General features: G+C 44.3%; 1 protein-coding gene across 1 annotated transcript in view; it reads left to right on the top strand.

Moving 5' to 3' along the window:
• TYR (tyrosinase) overlaps positions 1–20,535 on the top strand; it is a 56,991-nt gene extending 36,456 nt beyond the window's left edge. Inside the window, exons 4-5 of the mRNA XM_054188165.1 lie at positions 11,579–11,760; positions 20,312–20,535. Of these exons, the coding sequence (XP_054044140.1) occupies positions 11,579–11,760; positions 20,312–20,535 (406 nt within the window). The remainder of the gene's footprint in view (positions 1–11,578; positions 11,761–20,311) is intronic.
• Positions 20,536–22,931: the final 2,396 nt, after the last annotated feature.

Below are 22,931 nucleotides of genomic sequence, written 5' to 3'. Positions count from 1 at the left end.
TTGCAAACAGCCCCTCCCCAGCTTTCCTGTAGCCCCTTCAGATACTGGAAGGGGCTCTAAGGTCTCCCCGGAGCCTTCTCTTCTCCAGGATGAACATCCCCAACTCTCTCAGCCTGTCCTCATAGCATAGGTGCTCCAGCCCTCAGATCATCTTCTTGGCCTCCTCTGGACCCGCTCCAATGGGTCCATGTCCTTCTTGTGCTGAAGACTCCAGAGCTGGACACAGCACTCCAGGTGGGGTCTCATCAGATCGGAGTAGAGGGGCAGAATCCCCTCTCTGGATCTGCTGGCCACGCTTCTTTTGATGCAGCCCAGGATGCGATTGGCTTTCTGGGCTGCAAGCACACATTGTTGGCTCATGTCCAGCTTTTCATCCACCAGGACCCCCGAGTCCTTTTCCACCAGGCTGCTCTCTATCACATCATCCCCCAGCCTGTATTGATAACGAAGATTGTCCCGACCCAAGTGCAGGACCTTGCACTTGGCCCTGTTGAACTTCATGAAGTTCACAGAGGCCCACCTCTCTAGCTCATCCAGGTCCCTCTGGATGACATCCCGTCCCTCTGGCACATCGACCGCACCACTCAGCTTAGTGTCGTTGGCAAACCTGCTGAGGGTGCACTTGATCCCACTGTCTATGTCATTGATGAAGATGTTGAACAGCACCGGTCCTAGTACGGATCCCTGAGGGACACCACTTGTCACCCCTCTCCATCTGGACATCGAGCCATTGACCACCACCCTCTGGATGCGACCATCCAGCCAGTTGCTTATCCACTGAACAGTCCACCCATCAAATCTGTATCTCTCCAACTTAGGGAGAAGGATGTTGTGGGGGACCGTGTCAAAGGCCTTGTAGAAGTCCAGATAGATGATATCCGTAGCTCTCCCCTTGTCCACTGGTGCAGTCACTCCATTGCAGAAAGCCACCAACTTTTTTTCATACATGGGAATATATGCTCCAAGAAAAAAATCAGAGGCACAACATTATATGAGGGAACAGCTCCCCTGGGCTAAAACACCTTTTCTTGTCTGTTTTGTATAAGTCTGTGTGTTCAAGTCTTAGAGACTGACAAATCTAGTAGCCCAATAGTGGTATGGCTACCACAGCTCCACGGTCTTGGGTCCAACCATTAGTGAGACTGAGCGTGTATTCCCAATAGGACCACATACACACAACAGTTATATCTATAAATATGCATATATGCATATGTGCTTGACCAGCTACACAGATCAAAACAAGAATTACAGCACTCACACAAATTCCAACAGCGCAAATAACCTCGTCCTCTTGCCCTCTTTGGCGGACCAGGTTGAAAGCCTGTTATGGGAAAATATATGCACGTCTGTACATACATACATACAGTCTAGATCCCTGCATAACTGGCCTTAGATACCCAGTCTACCCAGTGGCAGCCCCCGAATCCCCTGGGCTCCCAGTTGCCTCACCCACAGGCTCACACACACACACACACACGCACCACAAACAGGTCTCTCCAGTAGCTGGTCCAGGGACTGGCATAGACGTAACTTGACAGTGGTGCTGCCAGGGTTTGTGGAAGAGGCATTGCACCCAGGGCTGCTTGCTGCATGCTGCAGCTTGGAAGCAATGGTGGAAGCCTGGATGTGCACCAGCATCTGGGACTGGACACAAGAGTGAGTGCTGTAACCCAGGGCAGTGACCCAACAGCGGGGGAAATGTAGTCTCGGAGGCCTTGGATGGGTTTCTCACAATAATTGAGGGCAGCATCTTAATTTTTAAACAGACACTTGCATTACGACCAGTGCAATTTGTTTACAACCTGCCTGAGAGTCCCTGTAGTGTCTTTAGCCAACTTAAAGTAAAAAGAAAAAAAATGACACTGCAATATAACTGCATACATTGGCAAACAGTACACTGCCTTGACTTTACAACCTCAGCATTAGAGTCTCTTCCAGGACTGAAGCACTGATGTTTCTCCCAAATGCCTGGGATGGGAATTACCTGGGGTGACTTTGTAATACCAGCTGGCTAGTGCCAACTTTTAAAGTGATGACTACTGTGTAATCACAGTCCTTGGACTGGCATTTCAGCTTTCCTCAATTTGTTTCCTTTTCCCTTTCTTTCCAAACGCAAATATATGTTGCTTGCCAGATTTCTTTTACAGAATGCCAGATCTCATGATACTGAAATAAATTGTATAAATGAGCTCTAAGCAACAGTATTCTGCCTTCCTTCTGCCATAGTCAGCCTGATCCAGCCTCAGTCTCACAACTGCAGATGGGGAATGAACATCTGTGTCAAATCTACACATCTAGTGACATGGCTTCCTATTTGAACGTGTTTAAGTTATCAGTGGCTCACAGAGTTGCCATTCAGCAGCTGAACTGTTAGTACTGTCTGTGCGCAGGTTTAGCTGAGGCATGGATTATCGGGCTACAGAGAAACAAAGGGCACAGTTTCACAGTTGCTTTAAGTCAGCTTAACTCGGCACATAGATGAAGAAGAAGAAACAGTCCTGCTCACCAACTCGTGCTACCCAGAGGTGTTCACCTCTGTTCCTCCCTTGTGCTGATACTGGCCATCATGCCAATGGACAAGAAGGACAAGAAGGCAGGAGGAAGGCAGGACTGTGTCCTCCGTATTGGTACAGACCTAGAGAGACCGTGAACCATCACCATACGGGGACTGTAGTCCTTCCACTGGGGGACACCTGCAGTGACACACGTGTTCCTGGTTGCATGGCAGAGGAATTCATATAGAGATACGGAACCCTCTTCCTCCCCCTTCCCCTTTCTCCAGCTGTCCTTAACTGCCGAGTAAAACACACCAGATTAAACTTGTCCTAGAAAATCTTCCTGAAGGGCCAGTTGGATTTACACTGCGTGTCAGTGTCTCTGTGGTAGCTCAATACAAGGAAATCTTTAATAACAGATATTTACAGTCTGGTTTCTCCTCCTACACTGCAATTGGTCAAGCGTAGCTCTGATCATGACTGTGGAGGCACACTGTTGGGAAACAGCTCTCAGGAGAGACACTTTTCAAAATGATAAAGAAAATGCCTACTCTCATTGTTCTACTCTACTTTTCCTAGGTTTTAAGATTTCTTTCCTGTGAGCAGCATCTTTTTTCAAAGCACACAACACTATCTGGAACAGTATGAAGTTATCCAGCCTATACACAGCAGTGCTTTTATGCTCTGCTTGATATTTCCCACTGGCAACATAAACCCATTTATTTCTTGACTCATCCTTCCATTAGCTATAATCCCATTGCATATATTATTCATAGAATAATATGAATTCAGTAATATATATTGGTGGCCTTTTTTTAATCATCCTCAAATCAATCTTATTTTTCCCTCCACTCTTTAAACCAAGGGTTTTGTTGGTTTGAGTTTTTTTCAAATTAATTTTCCACTAAGGCACATTTCATTTCACTTTGTATAATCTGGTACGTATGGAGCAGAACAAGGAAAATATTCAGCTCTATTTATATGCAATTAAATGGAAGTGATAGATCCATGTCTTTTATAGATGGCTTTAATTTTCTCTGTAAAAGCACCTTACCACACTAAAACTCTTTGCAAAAGCAAAGTATATTTCCCGTGAATGAAAATTTAAACTACCAAAATACCAACGTACCGGGTGGGAGTCTTTATTACTTTTTACCACATACCAGCTCTTTAGACCTATCAGTGCTGGTACGCACAAGTATTAAGCTCATTAACAGTTAGAGAGATCTATATAGGGATATAGAGAAAAAAAAACAAAACAAAACTTAAAGGAAATTGAGAGTCCATGCTTTGCAATGGTATAATCTGACTCAAAGAGGTATCATAGTCCGGTAGGCACAAAGTGTCCCTATAGTTGGCACCCCACGCCACTGCAGCACGTCTGGGGTGAACTTCGACAAGTCATTTTTACTCTGTGCCTATTTTCTCTAAAGTATAACAGGGCCTCTAACACTTTCTAAAATTTCTCCAATATGCAGGAAGAATATTCTCTGTCTTCTTGACTCTTTGGGAATCCTTCTGGCCAGATAACGTCCCTTAGCTATTTCTGCATCAAGCATGTGGCTTCTGACTGAACCAGAGAGTTTAAAAGAGAGTGAATTTAGATCAGTTTTTGCAATGTCTAAATATAAGCATTGAGCCTTATTTTAGTCTAAATTCGTCTATATTCAACCCATTCTACGATGTTAAAATACTGTTTCTTACCACAAAAATAATCTTTGCATGGAATGTTGATTATCATAATCTAGTCATTCTAAGACTTTCAATATTAACTTTAATAACACATCCACTGCCAAATATTTTCTACTTTGGAAGTTCAATATAGAGAGGTAGAGCTTCTTTGAGTTCTAAATGTGAGACGTGGCATCTTTAAATATTCAAATCATTGAATCTTCTGTCCCTTTTGGTTCCTTAGCCTCTTATTTGGGACACGAAATTTGGGTGCTTTGATTTCTTCAAGCGAAGGAAGATGCCTTCCAGACAGAAACCGTCTTTGCTTTTATCTGGGTAGAATTACTCTTTAATCTGTCCAAGGCCTTTAAATAAAAGTTCCCTCTTCCAAGTCACTTCTGCTTGCTGCTGAAGACATACAAAGGGCATTAGGGCTAGCAGAAGACTGATCTCCATTTCAGTTAGTTGATTTCCATATTTTAAATTTTTATTTCGTAAGTCCTGAGTGCCCACGACCCTTCTAGGTAAGAGCCATCACACTGGAGGATTTACAGTTTATGCCTGCTAGATCCCAGACTGGGTCCTCGTCATTTCCATTCCCTGAATAAAATTCCCAATGACTTTTGATTAGCTCTTCTCTTCTCTCCTTTATCCCGCCTTGTCTTCCCCAGCACACTCGCATCCCATCTGCTCTCCTCAGCACTGCCAACATCTCCCAGATTACACCAGTCTAGCTGGGATTGCAATGCTAAAAAAGTCTCCGTGTCTGGAAAATACCACTCCTACCTATACAAATAAATAATTATCTGCTTGCCCTCTTTATCTAAATGCTGAGTAGGAAAGTCAGCAACCAGGCTGCTGTGGGACTCAGGCAGATTCCTCTCACACCGAACTTCTGACCAGTAGGGCTTTTTGCACAGAAGAAATATGGAGATTTGATATCACAGAGCCCTGATGTGACTCTTTAGCTGCCTTTTTTTTTACCTTTAGTCTCCTTATTTCAAGAAAGGGAGAAAAAGTAGAATAAAATGGCCCTTCAGACATCATTTAATTCATAGCGCTGCTTTCTTAGGCTTTCAGGGCCAGGAGAGGACGTAGAAGTTCACATGAAGAGAACATAATAGCAGTGGTTTGCCAAGATAACCAACAATTCTAGGGAGTTCGGGTTTGCAGCTCTGCCACAAACCCGGCTTTTCTACCAGGTACTTTGTCATTTCGTGAAGGGACCAGCTATTTGCATCAGCATTTTGTCTCTCTGCATGTAGCTCTAATTCTGCAGCCCTAAGCTCTTCCAAGTTTGCAGCTACTGAGCAAAGCATAGAAAACAAATATATATTTCCAAGATACTAAAAGGAAATAACTTAAAACATATCTTTTTTAAGGGAACAGCCTTCCCTTCTTTAAGAGAAGAAAAGAAAAACTTCTATCAACAGTAAGTGGATCAACATCCGATGACAGAAGTACTGATTTCTCTCTGTCACAGACACCACGTGCCCACTACTGGACAAAGCAACTCTTTCTGTAGACCAAGGCACATGAAAGAACTGTCAGATGATCCATCGTAGCTGTTCAGATGTGTTCTCTTTGCCTACAGGAAAGGATAGCACTGCACGAAGGGGAGCGCGTTTGAAGTTAACTTCCTTAAATGTAGCCACAGATTGAGAAGAAATGTTATTTGAGGAAAAAAGTATCCCACAATGAATAATTCAGTGGTCCCAGTACTCTGAAAGAAAAGACAGTATGATTATTTTCTCCAGTTATACTTTTTGGGGGCCTGAATACTTTTCATTAAAGACAAGTCCCCAGGGATAGGAGCTCTGCGTCAATGTCACTACCTGGCTGACAGCAAAAGCCATAGGTTACTTCGGGATTTCAGTTTTCCTTAAAAATGTATGAAGAGAGTTAACAGCCTCAAGTTGGGCAGTCATAAAAGGTAACTCTCTGATATGAAATGGCTTGTGCTGCCCAATAACTGTTTGTACTTCACAGCAGAGATATAGCTTAAGTCATACTCTCTCCAAGGATTTTGTCTCCAACTGGATGAAACTGGGAGGTTTCTTTTTCCACTCAGCTGGGAAACCTTTCTCGAAAGGCAACGATAAGGTTCCTTCTTTCATAGCTTTGGTCATAAAATATGAGCAAGGCAGGGAAATGGCAGTGCCTCCTTATTAAAAGGAGAAACACAAGCAGATGAGGATGTAAAAAATACTACTGATATATTAAATCTGTCAGTTTTCTCAGGCAAAAGAAGAAAAACATGAAGATCCTCATGAAAATACAGAGCATCATGCATTATCTTGCCAAGGAAAAATGAGTATTGTGAGCCCATCTTACTGAACAAGCTCGGAACAAGCCTTTAAGTGGAAAGAATAAATGCACCCAATTGCTTTACTAGCAAGCAGAATATCTAATCTTTCAAAGTGTCCAAAAAAAAAAAAAAAAGCCAAGATAAATGCACATGGCCAGCTATTCTAGAGGGAGTAATGGATGCTGTGACTCTTAAACCCTAACGGATGTTTCTGAGATTTCTACAGTGGTGTACAGATATGTTAGATGAAAGAGATTTCAGTAAAGATTATGTGATTTTATGCTGGCTAAAGGAGAGAACTGTTCATAAACAACGCAATGAATTGTGCAACATATCTTATGCATCAGCACAACACATCATATCAGTAATTAGAGGCGTACGATTGCGTCTAAATCTAAAGATCAGCTGCAAGGGCAGACAATTCAATGCTCCTGCTACTGCTAAGAAAAGCTCGATAGCTAATGTGGGAAACACACTGCAAATGAAAGAATCCAAAAGTACATATGTTCATTTCCATGGAAATGCTTTGCATTTGCATTCTGTTTGAAAGATTACTGGCCTAAGGATTCTTCTTGAAACTACTTATAAAACTGCAACACTTAAGTCATCCAGAGAGGATGCTGCATTTCAGGGCATGTCATAGGAAGCTGTTTCAGTTCCAGTTCTCAACCACGTGCTCATCAGCCCTATGGATTTTCAGAATGTGGCTGCTCCATGTTTTCTAAAACTCAGACAGTCCTGTACTCCATCGAATAGCTGTCTTAACTCCCACCTACAACTCCTAGGGAAGCAAGGCACTGATAGTCAGGGTGCCTTGCCTAAGGCAGGAGTAAAAGCCAGGCAGGCAAAGGATTGGACTACAACTCACATCCCTACTCATCCCCACCCACCCCTCCACCACAAGCTATAGCAATGCCCTGGTTTCCTTTATATTCTATGCCTTTTTTAATGATTACTGGATTTCTCTATGCGGCTTTCCAAAGGTGTAGTCTGATCACAGAATCACAGAATCATAGGGTTGGAAGGGACCTCTGGAGATCATCCCATCCAACCCCCTGCCAGAGCAGGGCCACCCAGAGCAGGTGGCACAGGAACACGTCCAGGCGGGTTTCGAATGTCTCCAGAGACGGAGACTCCACCACCTCTCTGGGCAGCCCATTCCAGTGCTCTGTCACCCTCACAGCAAAGAAGTTCCTCCTCATGTTGAGATGGAACTTCCTATGCTCAAGTTTGTGCCCGTTACCTCTTGTCCTGTCCCCGGGCACCACTGAAAAGAGCCTGGCCCCGTCCTCCTGACACCCACCCTTGAAGTATTTATAAGTGTTGATAAGATCCCCCCTCAGTCATCTTTTTTCCAGACTGAAGAGACCCAAATCCCTCAGCCTTTCTTCCTAAGAGAGCTGTTCCAGTCCCCTCATCATCTTGGTAGCCCTTTGCTGTACCCTCTCCAGCAGTTCCCTGTCCTTCTGGAACCGGGGAGCCCAGAACTGGACACAGTACTGCAGATGCGGCCTCACCGAGGCAGAGTGGAGGGGGAGGATGACCTCCCTCCACCTGCTGGCCACACTCTTCTTGATGCACCCCAGGATGCCATTGGCCTTTTTGGCCACAAGGGCACGTTGCTGGCTCATGGTCATCCCGTTGTCCCCCAGGACTCACAGGTCGCTTTCCACTGAGCTGCTCTCCAGCAGGTCAGCCCCAACCTGTCCTGGTGCAGGGGGTTATTCCTCCCCAGGTGCTGCACCCTACACTTGCCCTTATTGAATTTCATAAGGTTCCTCTCTGCCCAGATCTCCAGCCTGTCCAGGTCTCTCTGGATGGTGGCACAGCCTTCCGGTGTGTCAGACACCCCCCCAGCTTTGTGTCATCAGCGAACTTGCTGAGGGTGCACTCTGTCCCCTCGTCCAGGTCATTGATGAATATATTGAAGAGAACTGGGCCCAGTACTGACCCCTGGGGAACACCACTTGTCACCAACTAGACTCTGTGCCCCTAATCACGACCCTCTGAGCTCTGTCTTTCAACCAGTTATCTATCCACCTTACTATCCATTCATCTAGCCCACTCTTCCTAAGCTTCCCTATGAGGATGCTGTGGGAGACCTTGTCGAACGCCTCGCTGAAGTCAAGGTAGACCACATCTACTGCCCTCCTCTCATCTATCCATCCACTCATGCCATCAAAGAAGGCTATCAGATTAGTCAGCCATGATTTCCCCTTGGTGAATCCATGTTGAGTACTTCTGATAGCTTTCTTTTCCTCCACATGCCTTGAGATGACGCCCAGAACGAGCTGTTCCATCATCTTTCCAGGGATAGAGGTGAGGCTGACCGGCCTGTAGTTCCCCGGCTCCTCCTTCTTGCCCTTTTTGAAGACTGGAGTGACGTTGGCTTTCCTCCAGTCCGCAGGCACCTCGCCTGTTCTCCAGGACCTTTCAAAGATGATGGAGAGTGGCCCAGCAGTGACTTCCACCAGCTCCCTCAGCACTCTCGGGTGCATCCCATCGGGGCCCATGGACTTGTGAATATCTAATTGATCTAATTGATCCCTCACTCGATCCTCCTCAACCCAAGGGAAGTTTTCTTCTTTCCCCATTACTTCCCCCAATGCCTGGGACTCCTGAGGGCTGGGCCGAGCAGTAAAGACCGAAGCAAAGAAGCCATTCAGTAACTCCGCCTTCTCCGCATCTGCTGTCCCCATGGCTCCTGTCTCATTCAACAGTGGGCCACAACTTCTCTGGTCTTCCTTTTGTTTCCAATACACTTGTAGAAGCCCTTCCTGTTGAGCTTGACATCCCTGGCCAGGTTTAATTCCAAGGCGGCCTTGGCTTTCCTTGTTTCATCCCTGCATGCTCTGGCAGCATTCTTGTAATCCTCCCAAGGGGTCAGTCCCTTCTTCCACTTATTGTAGACTTCCTTCTTCCACTTGAGCTTTCTCAGAAGCTCCCTGCTCAACCATGCAGGTCTCCTGCATCCCTTGGCTGATTTCTTTCTCTTAGGGATGCACCGATCCTGAGCATGGAGGAAGTGGTCTTTGAATATCAACCAGCTCTCTTGAGCACCTCTGCCTTCCAGAGCCAAGAGTGATGACAGAGTTCCTGTTCAAACTTTCTTGTGATAACTGCAACTGAAACTTTGATATCATTGTTTAAATTTATCCATCTGAAAACTTCAGCTGAATATTATTATTCTGACAAGGGGTTTTCTAGACAGGGCTGATGAAATTAACTGAAGATGAGAGCCAGAAATGAAGATTTTAATCAAGATTAATACCTGCATTGTTAAGAGTTGACAAGGTGTATGAACATAGTGATATTTTCATCTATTACATCTTTTGATCCTAAAAAAAGAACCAAGCTTTTGGCCCTACCTCTGTTTTGATGAGTGTGAGAGGTCTTCAGTTTTGTGGGGTAAGCAGAGTGTTTCACAATATTTCTGCCCAAAGACAGGAGGTAAAATTCTACCGTCAGAATCCCTGGATGCTTTGCAGAGATCCTGATTCTGCCAAGCACTTGCATGTAGAGTCTGTGTTTCTGAGATAACTCGATTCCCTGAGCAGCTGGTTATTAATTACAAGGGGGTACAGGAGGAACTCGGTGTCCTCCAGCTAGCAGCCAGTGTCAGGGAGCTGCAACTATTGAGCCAAGATCTCAATTCAAGTAAAATCTACAGGTCTCTTCAGACCATTTCCATCCCTCATATATTCATATAAATGAATTCAGCAATCACTCCCTGAGATTCCCTGAGACGCTGATCCCCTCCTACCAATATCTTCTAATCAAGCATGGGGTCCTCTTTCTTCACGTACAAGACACCTGCATCTGCTGTCCTTGTAGCATCTTCTCACCTCCTCTACTTCAACCTGGCACATCCAGGTGTCTGCTGACAAGCCAAAGTCACCGTGTAAAGAGCAGGGGAGCAGGGACAGGATCTGAGGTTTGAAGCGAAGTGAAGAGATAAGCAGACAAAGCCCAGACACAGAGGGAAGAGAACTGAGAATGTTTTGGGGCGTTTTTAATTTTGTTGTCCAAACACATCCAGTAGATGACTTGAAAAAGTCGAAACAAACTCTTCCCATACTGCAGCCTTTGAGCTTTCTGCTCCAAGTTGAAGAACAGACATACAGCCCTGCGCTGACAGGCAGCTAATGGGGGAAATTTTGCAGAGAAAAATGTAAAGGAGCAGCTGAGGTCAGAGGTGCTGGTAACAGCTTGTATTGGGTGTACATGGCAAGGTTTTGGTAGTGAAGGGGCTGCAGGGGTGGCTTCTGTGACAAGATGCCAGAATCTGCCCCTATATTCGATAGAGCCTATGCCAGCCGGCTGCAAGACGGAACCACCGCTGGCCAAAGCTGAGTCCATCAGCGACAGTGGTAGCGCCTCTGGGATAACATAGCTAAGAAAGGGTAAAAAAAGGTTGTGCAACAGCAGCTGAGAGACAGGAGTGAGAATATGTGAAACAACTGTGCAGACACCGAGGTCAGTGAAGAAGCTATGGTTGGAGAAAGATTCTTTCCTGACAGCTGACCTGCTTTATCAAGTTTCTGGACTCCTGTAGCTTATCCCTTCTTCCTCAGATGTTTCCACTTCCTTGGTGATGTCAAACCGACCATGGTGCAGCCATACTGTAATGCAGGCATGAAAACCCTTGGTAACAGTGGAGATAAAATAGACGAAGGGGAACAGGACTGAGCAGCTGGCAACGAGACCACCCAAAACCAGCCATAAATGTTTCTGAGGGTGAGGAGAAAGGACTGAGGTCTTTAATCCTTTTCTCTCTATCCTTCACAATCTTGTGAATTACTGAACAGAAATTGCAGTCAGGTCACAGCGAGACGGTGAATGGCATTTATGGAATTTAAAAGCATATTCAGCCTCTTTGTAGCACTGCAGGCCTTTGCTTTTAGTAGGCTTGCATAGGAACTCAGCACTGAAGTAGCTAACCCCAAATGATTTGGAAAGCTTTACACGCACACAAACACAAGTCATTGCATGCCACTCTGTCCCCAGGGTTCACAAAAATAAAAGCATCAACACTTTTTTCTAATCTTCAAAAAGAAAATTTCTGCCAATCTCCACCATAATTTACATGCTTTTTCTTCTACAGCATTTTTGAGCGATGGTTAAGAAGACACAGGCCCATGCTAGAAGTTTACCCAGCAGCCAATGCACCCATTGGGCACAATCGAGAAAATTATATGGTCCCCTTTATCCCCCTTTACAGAAATGGAGAATTTTTTAAACCTTCAAGAGAGCTGGGATATGACTATGAATATCTGCAAGAACCAGGTAATGCTACTATTTTGGATAAATGTCAAATTTGTTGCCTATGACCTGGAATAGGTCTGTAAAATGAGAAGATATTAAAAAATCCTTCTATTCCAGATTTTTCCCTGAATATAGGCCCAAATTGTACCTGCTTGTTTTCACATTTCTGGTCTGATGGAGAGTCAACATGATACCACAAAAAAAGTTCCAACCAAAAATAAATCACTGACATCAATGCTATCTATCCTAGCCGATTAAGAGCAGAATCTGACCCAAATGGTCAGCTCATGATCAGAACTGGTGGGAAAAAGTGCTGGATTTCTAAACTGCCGTTTGCCCAGCTCAGCTGTTACAGTGCAACACAAATGGGAAAGAGTGGGATTTTCTGATTTCTGGATATAGTTTAAAGGAGGGCAGATGCAAAGCTGTCTTTCTGGTTTACAAATGTAATCCTATCTCTTAAATATCCAGAGTAAAATTCACCTTGGTACCAAAGGCCAACACAAGGTCTGTGCAGCACAGTCCCTTGACTTTGTGCTTGCCCTATGGTTATTCATACAGAATGCAACTGAATCATTCATAATGCTCATTTCACTTAATCAAATGAATTTTGCACTGTTTAGTGGTGGTTTTGACTTGCATTGCTGTTCAGAGGTAGTTTTGGCTTGGGCCTCTTGGCCATCCTCAGGTACAGGGAGTACAGAGGCTCTTGGGGCTGTCGCTGCTGGGGAACCTCAGGTAGGTCAGGTCTTGTGCCCAGAGTAGTGGACCTCATAGTTTTGCTTGAGTGGTACTGGTTTCCTTATTGTTTGCGTACATATTGCCATTTCCTTATTGTCATACAATGTCATAATACAGGTATCCTTATCCCAGGCTGGATGGGGCTTTGAGCAATCTGATCCAGTGGGAGGTGTCCCTGCCCACAGCAGCAGGGTTGGTACTAGATGATCTTTGAGGTTGTCGTGGTTTTGCCCAAATTGGCCAATGGCCGGCGACAGATGCTCCCCCCCAGCCTCTCGTGCACGGGGAGGAGGGGGAGAGATAAAGAGAGATTTACAAGTTTAGAAGAAACTACTTTAATAAAATATTAAGAATAAAATAAAAAGGAAAATAATGAAAGAGATACAGTATACACAAAACCGTATTAAGCTCCCAGGATGATGTCACCAGCAGGCACTGGGGAAGTCCCAGACTGGACTCAGCGATGGGCAGGAACTGGGTTCCAGAGCTGGAGTCAGGAACACACGGATCAGGATCAAAGGCAGATGAACAGACAGGGTCCTCCTCAGATGCCAGCCATTGAAGGAAGAGAGCTGAGCCTTTGATACCTCAGCTCCTATACGGAGCGTGGGGCAGATGGGATGGAATACCCTGTTGGTCAGTTTGGGGTCACCTGTCCTGTCCGCTCCTCCCCACAGGTGGGACCCCTCTGCGCTCTTCTGCTTCCAGCCCTCCAACGGGGCAAATAACGAAATTAGCTGACCAGGTTGTGCTTATTAAATTCTGCCCATGCTCTTAACACAGAGGTAAAGAAAGCAGTTCCTTAATTATTTTGAAAGATCAACACAAAGACTGAAATTCAACCTTGTTTAGAAAGCCCAGATAATCCTCAGATGTCGCTCAACCCCTTGTTAATCTCACTGAGAAGAAGAGAGCTTAAGCTATTTCTTATCAGAAGGGAAGAACTAGTTATAAATGGAAAATGGCTGGGATCTCAAAATGCAGATACCGATTTTTCTCAGTATTCCAGTGTTTAAACCCATACTTTTCTCCAGATAGGAATGCCGGATTCCTGTTCAGAGGAACATAGGAGTTAGCAGGGTAGCCCAACGATCCACCTTCAGAGTTCCCATGTACTCAAGGGAGAAGAGAAAGTCTGTGACTGGCAGCCAGGAGTTACTAGACAAATAGGAAAAAGTTACAAAGGGAAAAAAGAAAATCAGAGCAGTGAAGATCTGAGTGGCGGAGAAGAGGTAGCATTTCTGAAGATCTTCCAAATGAGGAGGACAAGGAAAGGCAGAGGAAGAGGACAGGACAGAGCGAGGGATGAGCACACAAGCCAGGTCTTGTTTGCTTTTGAAGGAAGCAGCTGGAGGAAGGCAGCAAGGGCCCCAGTTCTGAGTTACAGCACTAGAGGCTTGGTAGAGATGAAGCGGGGCTACACAGAGCATGATGAGGCTGGTTACAAGAAAAAAATCTTGGAAAGAATCCAGTGACAAAATGGCATTTTAATGCTAAATTGTATTGTTGCTGTTTCCCGGAGGAAAAGCTGATGCCTGGAGCCCTGCTTTCCGCTGAAAAGCAAATCAGTGTGTGACAGTATGTGGTTATTTTAATTGCAGCTTCATTTATTTTTATACATATGACAGCCCTAAAGCAGAAGTGGTCACAAGCAGCGTGCATGGAAATCCATCCCTCAGGAATCAAAGACACATGTCAGAGTCTAGTGACTGGGGAGCTGATCCGAGCAGAAACCGGAGCAGACACCCAGCTTTCCTTGACAGGAGAACCATGAACTGTAAAACTACCGCAACCCGCGCGGCTTACTGAAAATGAACATCTGTTAGCATCAATAAAAAAGATTTGGAAGACTAACGGCACCACCTAGCAATAGCTGTCAAAACAATTTTCTATGGCAAGAGCTATTCCAAGCACTTACATTTGAGGGCCTGGACTAAGCCTTTTCTATTTTTTTCTTCCAGAAATAGGAACAGATAAATCCGTAGACACAGCCCTGACTTTTCCCCAGAAAAGCTCCCTCTCTCAGTGGGAACAATTTGATGACCACTATATGTGTAGCTGGGTGATTCACATTTTTTTTTTTGGAAAAGCAGGCAGCTACCCAATTATAAACCTAGGAATCTAACTGTCAGTTGCAATTTTTGGACATCTCAACTAAGAATATTTGACACTCGGGGCAAAGCAAGGGATAAGAGCGTTGTGATTGCAACGTAGAATGCCAGGTTGCCCACGGATGTGTTACAGGAGGGAAGCTGAGATCCAGAGTCCCACTGCAGCTCATTTCTATTTCCAGCTCTTCAGCAATTTGGTTGCAAAATCACATCAGGCGAGAAGAAAATGTGGCAGCTGGCAAATACAGTGCCACCACAGAGAGACTCCGCTGGGTTTCCAGACTCAGGAGCACACACTGTTGGGCACGACGTGAAAGGGAGAAGTTAGGCGTGCAAGAGCCCGCAATAAAACAGTGACGTGCACAATAAAACGTGGATGCTGGGACAATAGAAAGCAATTAAAGGTGACAATACTACCTTGGAAAGTGGTTTACATTTATGGATTAAATAAAAGACGAGAAGAGAGCATTTTGGTCCCTGGGTTTTCTTCAGGCAGAGATAAGGAGGTGTAGATTAAGGTTAATTGAAACAGGAGGAAAGAACCAAAAGAAAACAGGATGCAAAAATACATTGCTCAGAAAGAAGAGTACGAGCAGGTATTTTGGTGGTTACATAATGATGCTTAATGAAGGAACAGAAATATGGATTTTAAAAACAGGGGTTTTTTATTTTCTTTTGCATGGGAGCCATTTAGGGGTAGGAAGCTATCTTTTCGTGAGTTATTAACACCCTGGTAGCATATAGTGTGCTAATACCAGGTATCCTATAGCTAGATCTCACCTCTTTTTAGAGAAATTTTTATCAGCAAACTGTGAAAGCGCAGTTATGAAGCGCAAGTGTTAACTGAGGTTGCCAAACAAAAAGTAAACGGTATTGCTCTATAAATATATCAAGGAATATTTGACTTATCTCCTCTCAATAATCCAATATAACCAATTTTTGCCAGTAATCCGCTCTGCGGATGTGCCATCATTGCCGTTGGGTGAGCAGGGCTCCACAGCAATGTTACTCTGCAGGAGCAACAGGCGGCGACGCTCTGATCAACTTCAGCACTGAAAAATGACTTCAGAAGCTGTTACTAGCCGTGCAGAAATGGTCTGATTCTCACTGTTTCTAGGCAGCCACATGATGAAGGGTGGGTCATAGTTTCCTGATTTACCCGCCTTGGGCTGGAGGCAGAACTGACAGGGAGTGTCTCGGGCGTACATAGAATCATAGAATCATAGAATTGCTGAGGTTGGAAGGGACCTTTAAGATCATTGAGTCCAACCTTTAGCCTACCCTGACAAAAGCCACTTCTAAACCATGTCCCTAAGTGCCCCATCTTCCCTTCTTTTAAACACCTCCAGGGATGGTGAATCCACCACCTCCCTGGGCAGCCTATTCCAATGTTTAGTAACCCTTTCAGTGAAAAAATGTTTCCTAATATCTAATCTAAACCTCCCCTGACGTAACTTGAACCCGTTTCCCCTCGTCCTATCACTTGTCACCAGGGACATCAACAGGTACTGCAGCTCTGCCATGAACAGCCCACTGCCACCCATCGCACGGCATCCCTTGCAGTCCAAAGACAGAATCACAGCACGGTTCGGGTTGGAAGGAGCCTGAAAGATCATCTAGTTCCAACCCCCTGCCCTGGGCAGGGACACCTCCCACTAGACTTTCCAAGCTGTAATAATGAGGAGACCCTGATTAAGTTAGTAGGAGCTGTGAACTTTGCATCACTGCAAAGACGAGTGATCCCGCCTTAAAACAGACTGAGGGAGTCAATAACTTGAAGCCCTCCCGGTTCATCTTCCTGGTTTTTGATTGTGGAAGTCTCTATTTCCTTTGACCACCTAGAAGGACACAATCAGAGAACCATACACACACGAGAAATGGCGGAAAACAATAAGAAAGAACTTGCTCACCAGGATGAGAAAAATTTTTCAAGCTTAACATATTAAGATGTGTTTTTGCTGCCTCAGGGTTTGCTTTAAAATCTTGAACCCATTAACTACCCAAGTTATCAGTAGAAAAGCATGTAAAATGGAATAGCAAGACTGCCAACATATTGGTAGGGCATATGGCAATAAAGGTAATAAATTGATAATAAATGATAGAAAATTTTTTTGTTTATTTCTTGCCTGGCCAGAGTTTTGATTTCTAATTTGAGGAATTAACCCTGGAAAGACTTTGTCATCCTCTACTTTACACAGAAGGAATATCTAAAATATATAAATATTCTCTCAATATTTTTTTTTTAATACTAAGGTGGGTTTTTTTCATCCTTGGGATCCATTATATTAATAATGTAGTTTGATGTTACCACAAAAGGAAGATCTCAGGATGTCCATTAATAGATTTCCCGTAGCATGTTTCTTCCATCATCATGGGAAGTCCACATTATTACCCTAAATATAGGAGACACACATTGTTTTACCTTAAAACTACACTGTTGTGGTCTCCTACCCTCCCAATGACATCCATGCAAAATGGACTACTTGGAATTTTTAAATTACATTAAAAAAGAACTATCTGGTGTATTATTAAGAGTAAGAAATTACTTGTTGCTGTTAGCCAGAGCTAACACTCTCGTTGAGAAGAAAGAGTATGCCAAGAGTTGAATGCTAAAACCGTGTCTGAGGTTAATCACTGCTGTTTTCCTACCAGAAAGTCCGAGATGAGGAGATATTGCTGGTATTAGTCACTAATGGGAGGGTAGATATCAAGCACCAGCCCGACCTGGCTTCCTCTTGCTTTGTCATGAACCTATTGACTGAAAGGGCAGTTTTAATCGATGATCATGGCAGCTTCCAGGGAGGATTATCATTTGACTCCAAGCACTGATATAAAAGGAATGGAATTGGCATTGGCTGACGTCTCCCACAAAGCAGCTATTGTTGTCCCCCCCACCACCACTCCCTCGACACTTTTCCCAGGTAGTCATCAGCAAACACAGCTGCTGCACTTTTGGGCCTTGCACAGTCAGATATTAAAGAATTGTGGTAATGGAATACTGAAATCCCAGTTTGCGTGATTTTGGCTGGGCAGCCAGTCCAGTCATAGTTTACTGTTGTGTTACAGTCACAGGTTAACAGATTATAGGGTGTCCTGGGGTGCTCCATCCTCTGACACCCAGGAGTTGCCATGACAACTTTATGACAGCGATGCCAAACACCTTTTGTGCAGCAAAAAGAAACAGCCAGTAGATGCCAGGAGGTGGCTTTTGGCTCTGAGCTAATTACAGAAACTGTACAAACGGAGGCTGAAAGGAAGAGAAGGGCATGTTCAACTGATTATCAGGATATAATAAAATAGATTAATCCCTTCTGAAAGGGCCCCTTGTGAAATGTGATATCGCATCTTCTCCAAGTCATGCTATGTTTTACCAGGGAGAAGATAGCGCAGACCTCCAACTAATATTGATGGAGGAGATGGTTCAAGGACAAAGTGTGAATTTAAGATGTCACTTAGAAAACCCTCATATCCCAGATAAATTCCTCAAGGAGGAGAACTTTGTGATAATGCTCTTTTTCCATAACATTAAAACAGTATCAAGTTCCTGTTATGTATGGATTTTCTTTTAGCATATGCATACTCCAGTTTAAATAGCCAGATCGCTTCTAATTTAGACATGTTTGCAATGTAAACATAAAAGAGTTGAGTTAAAAAGCATTGGAGTTACAGTCAAGCACACAAAGTTAAGAAATGCCAGCATTAGTTGTCTATATAGCCGTAATTCACCCTCCACATCCACATGCATGCATTCTCTTCAATTGCATACTATTTTTTCCCCAGACCCCCGCCTCATTCACTGCACAGCATAGACAGCATTCATTAAGAACCAGATGTCCAATCCTTTATAGTTTTGATTTTCTTTTTCTCATTGAAGCAGTGTGTAGCCTAACATATGATTTATTGCGCGCTTTTAAAATGCTATCCTGAAGATGTTTCCTCTAACACTTTTCTTTGGTGCCGATCACTATAGCAGCTGAGTCCTGCAGAAATATCAATTTATATTCACAACACAAAGGATTCGGTGAATGGTACTGTCCTCATTTGACAGATGAGAAATGAAGGATTAAAGAGATAATGTACCTCATACCCAGAGGTTTGTGGAGTTCACTCTGAAACATCAAGAACCTAATTTTTTTTGTAATTCTTAGTGTTACATAGCATTTATATGTCTAATGAGGTCAGAAGCAGAAGGCTGAACATGCAGACTCTTGCAAATACAATCTCAGAATACGAAGTTGGATTAACTGGAAAACAAGGACCAGAGAAATAGCAACCAAACATTCCCCAAAGTGAAGCTGAGTTGTAGGGAAAGACAAAACACATTCAGTCTAAATTCAGCCTAAGTTGAAAAAGAAAAAAAGAAAGTGATTCAGGCATCAAGCGCTAAGGATAGCTTCACCTTAAAGGTGATGTGAGCAAAACGCGTCTTTTCAGAGCACAGTGCACATAACAGCATAAGGCTCAGAAGCACCGTGATCCAAGAAGACATATGGAATTACTTTCACGGGCACCAGTGAAAATGCAAGATGGCAGGAAGACATTTATAGCTTTTGAGGGGGTATATCACCCTAAATACGGCTGACTACATCTAAATCAGCCCAGATGCAAGAAAACTATTAAAAAATAAACCACCATAGGGTATCCCAAAGAAGCTACCCAAAGAGGCATTTTTTGCCCCCCTTAATATCTAGTAATTACAGATAATAATAGTAATTATAGCTAGTAATTGGGAGATGAGGCTTCCCAATCCTCCTTGGCCCAAGGGGACAGGTATTCCCACTTCTCAAATTCAAGCCAACAAGTTGTTAGGTGCATTGGGAAGAGGTCACTTTCCAACCTGACATGGAGTGGGAGCCCTGTATGGCAGGGTTTTCGTAACTCATCAAGTCATAGTGAGAAAAGCAGATAGACAGACACACATTCATAGCACGAAGCAAGAAGGCAGCTGATTATCTAACCACTGAGAAACTGCCCTGTGTTCACCAAAGAAAGAGGGCTCTAATTCTTTCTTTAAGGATTTCTTGTGAGTGAACAGATAATAGTCTACTGCCTTTCCCCACACAAGAATTATCAAACGAAACGAGCCAGTGGCAGGTTCAAAATTAGTGAAAGGAAGCTTTTTTTTTTTTCACCCAATATGTAGTTAAGACAAGGATCTCCTTGCTGCAAGAAGTTGAGATAAAAGTTCAAAGAGCAGCTAGAAAAACTGATGGAAGGGGAAAAAGATAATCCTCCAATAAGTATTATACACAACGACACCACAGCTGGTTCAGGAAGTCCCTGAGCTGCCAATTGTTGGAGGCTGGGTAAGTAATTTGTGAAAGGACCCTAATAAGCTTGCCCTGTCGTTAAACTCTTCCTAGCGCTCTGCTTCAGTTATTGTTGCCAACAGGATGCTGAGCTAGCAGGCCCTTTGGCCACACTCTGTCAGACTTCTTGGGTCTTACAGTTTTGACAAAGCCATAAAGAGCGCTGGGGACAGTGAACTCTATTCCTGCGTTTAATACGAAGGTTGAGAAACAGACTATAAGGACTGAAGAGATTTGTTAAAACTATTTATGACCTTCAGACAGTCTTTACCAATGTAGTCTCTTCTTTCACTCAGCCTTCCAGTATTACCTGTTGTACAACTTGTATAAACTGACAGTACATTGCATCATGTAAAAGGACTTTTCTTTTCTCTCTTCTCTTTTTTTTTCTTTTTTTTCTTCTTTTTCCAGCACTTGATTCTTTCCAGGAGTTTTTAATACCCTACCTTGAGCAAGCCCGTCAGATCTGGGCTTGGCTGGTTGGAGCAGCTGTGATTGGAGGCGTAGTTACTGCTGTGCTCACGGGGCTCATTCTGTCCTGCTGGAAGAAAAGAAGAGGAACCTCTTCAGAGATACAACCCTTGCTCACAGAAAGTGAAGATTACAACAATATATCTTACCAGTCCAATTTCTAGAGGCCTCCAGTAACTCAGTGGTGTTATTAAGGTGCTAATCAAGCATGCACTGTTTGATTCATGTTTACAAATACCTTGTTGAGGTATGCTGCATAAGCAGGCTGGACAGTTTTGCTCCTCATGCCTCTTGTAACCTCCAGTGTTGTAGTATCTTATAAGACCCAGTCCTACAAAAATCTCCCAGATCCAACATAAGTTACCATGCCACCCAAAGAACACCGTGTATGTCCTGTGCTTGATTAAATAATGCTCCTATGAAACCAGACCAGCTTGTGTGTTGGTGACTTTATTGTACAATCCTCTGTAGGGTCCAATCCTGCAGCCCAATCCATGTGATCCGTGCATGGATTTAGGGAGAGGTGTTTGACTGCACCATTGCTGCTACTCTTACGTTTGAATGTAAGAGCAGAAAGACCCCTTTAGTTTAGTAAGAAAAATTTGTGGTGTCTCTGAGTAGAGTGAATGACCCATAGACACATTTTCTTCTAGGATAGAAATATTCTCCCTCCAGCTCCCATAACGTCATGTTTGTCCTTGATTGAATGCCGTCAGCAGCTGAAAGTGGGCTTTTAGAAGCCACTTCCCACTTGTCTCAAACGCTCCAGTTAGTCGTCCTCTGTACCACCTTGCATCCACCTGGGGAGGTGAGAGGTTTTTAGGAGATGAAACCTAGTCTCACCGTGTCCACTTTTGTTCAGTTTTGCTTAATGATTGCTCATATTATGGTTGACTTTTGGTTGCTCAGGATGCACATATTCCATACAGGTAACCCATGCATAACAAAACACGGTGCGGTGGGTTGACCGTGGCTGGCCACCGCGTGCCCACCAAACCACTTTATCACTTCCCTTCTCAGCAGGACAGGGGAGAGAAAATATAACTAAAGGCTCGTGGGTCGAGATAAGGACAGGGAGATCACTCACCAGTTACCGTCACAGGCAAAACAGACTCAACTCGGGGAAACTAATTTAATTTATTGACAATCAAAAGTCAGAGTAGGATAACGAGAAATAAAGCCAAATCTTAAAGCACCTTCCCCACCACCCCTCCCTTCTTCCTGGGCTCAACTTCACTCCCAATTTCACCACCTCCTCCCCACCAGTTGCTCAGGGGGACGGGGAATGGGGGTTGTGGTCAGGTTCATCACATGCTTTCTCTGCTGTTCCTTCCTTCTCGGCATGGGTACCCCACAGGATCACAAGTCCTGCCAGAAAACCTGCTCCAGTGTGGGCTCCTCTCTCCATGGGGGCCACAGGTCCTGCCAGGAGCCTGCTCCAGAGTGGGCTCTCCATGGGGTCACAGTTTGTCTTGCAGTTTTTTCCCCTTTCTCAACTATGTTGTCTCAGTGGCACTACCACCGCCACTGATGGGCTCAGCTTTGGCCAGCAGTGGGTCTGTCTTGGAGTCGGCTGGCATTGGCTTTATTGGAAATGGGGGAAGCTTCTGGCATCTTCTCGCAGAAGTCACCCCTATAGCCCCTCCGCTGCCAACACCTTGCCATGCAAACCCAATATACAAGGTATCTAATTACATGATGAGCCTTAACCAAAAAGCATCACTTCTTGTTTTGGGATGGTGACTCCAACTGGCTTTTGATAGTTCTTAAGTTCATCTCCAGCCAAAAGCATAAATTCACAGCTGTCCTGAAATGTTCTAATACTGTTAGTCTGGTTCAGAAGACTCCCATCACTTTTTGGTCTCCTTTTAAAAAATTAATTAACAGAACAGGGCAACGTTAATTAACAGAACAGGGCAAAGTTAATTAACAGAACATGCTGTTGCTGGAGAGACCACTCCACTGATGGTGATGCTGCCATGTGGGTTTCGTCCAGGTACTCAGGATAGTCTTGTGGTTAAAGTGATAGGTTCAGCCTTTGGGAACTGCAAATGACAGTACCTTGAAGACTGCAAAGAGCCACAAGCAGGTTCAGGGGGGCTGTGAGAAGGCCGAGGGAAGGAAGGTGAGTGGGAAGGAAGGGGCGACACTGCAGCATTTGAAAACGGGGGGAAATATGTACTTTGGCCATTGGTCTGAGCACTCTTTCCTAGTCAACAAATGCCACGGGACCTCTCAGATGAGCTGTTTTCTCTCACAACTGTCTCCAGTGAACATCCTCATGGAGCATTGAAAGCCATTATTTTGATAGTGTTCAAGTGCCCAACTGCGTGGATTCATTTCCATTTCAGGGCAATTGCACTGGAATTGTCCTCTGAACTGCAGACATTACATCTCTTTAGAGAGCAGAAGAGACAGAAAACAGCAAGGGTCTGGCATGTCTGTTGGGTAGGGTCCACCTGGAGCAGATGTTTCTGTAGGAGTTGTCCTTCTGTGATTTTTCACATCAAAGTGTTAATATCCCTCTCCTGCTGTGGAAATCCTGCTTTCAAGGAGCATA

Source organism: Rissa tridactyla, chromosome 1 (assembly GCF_028500815.1).
Source record: "Rissa tridactyla isolate bRisTri1 chromosome 1, bRisTri1.patW.cur.20221130, whole genome shotgun sequence".
NCBI classification, from domain to species: domain Eukaryota; kingdom Metazoa; phylum Chordata; class Aves; order Charadriiformes; family Laridae; genus Rissa; species Rissa tridactyla.
Note: the sequence above shows the minus strand (reverse complement) of the source record. Positions and strands in the feature narration are given on the sequence as shown.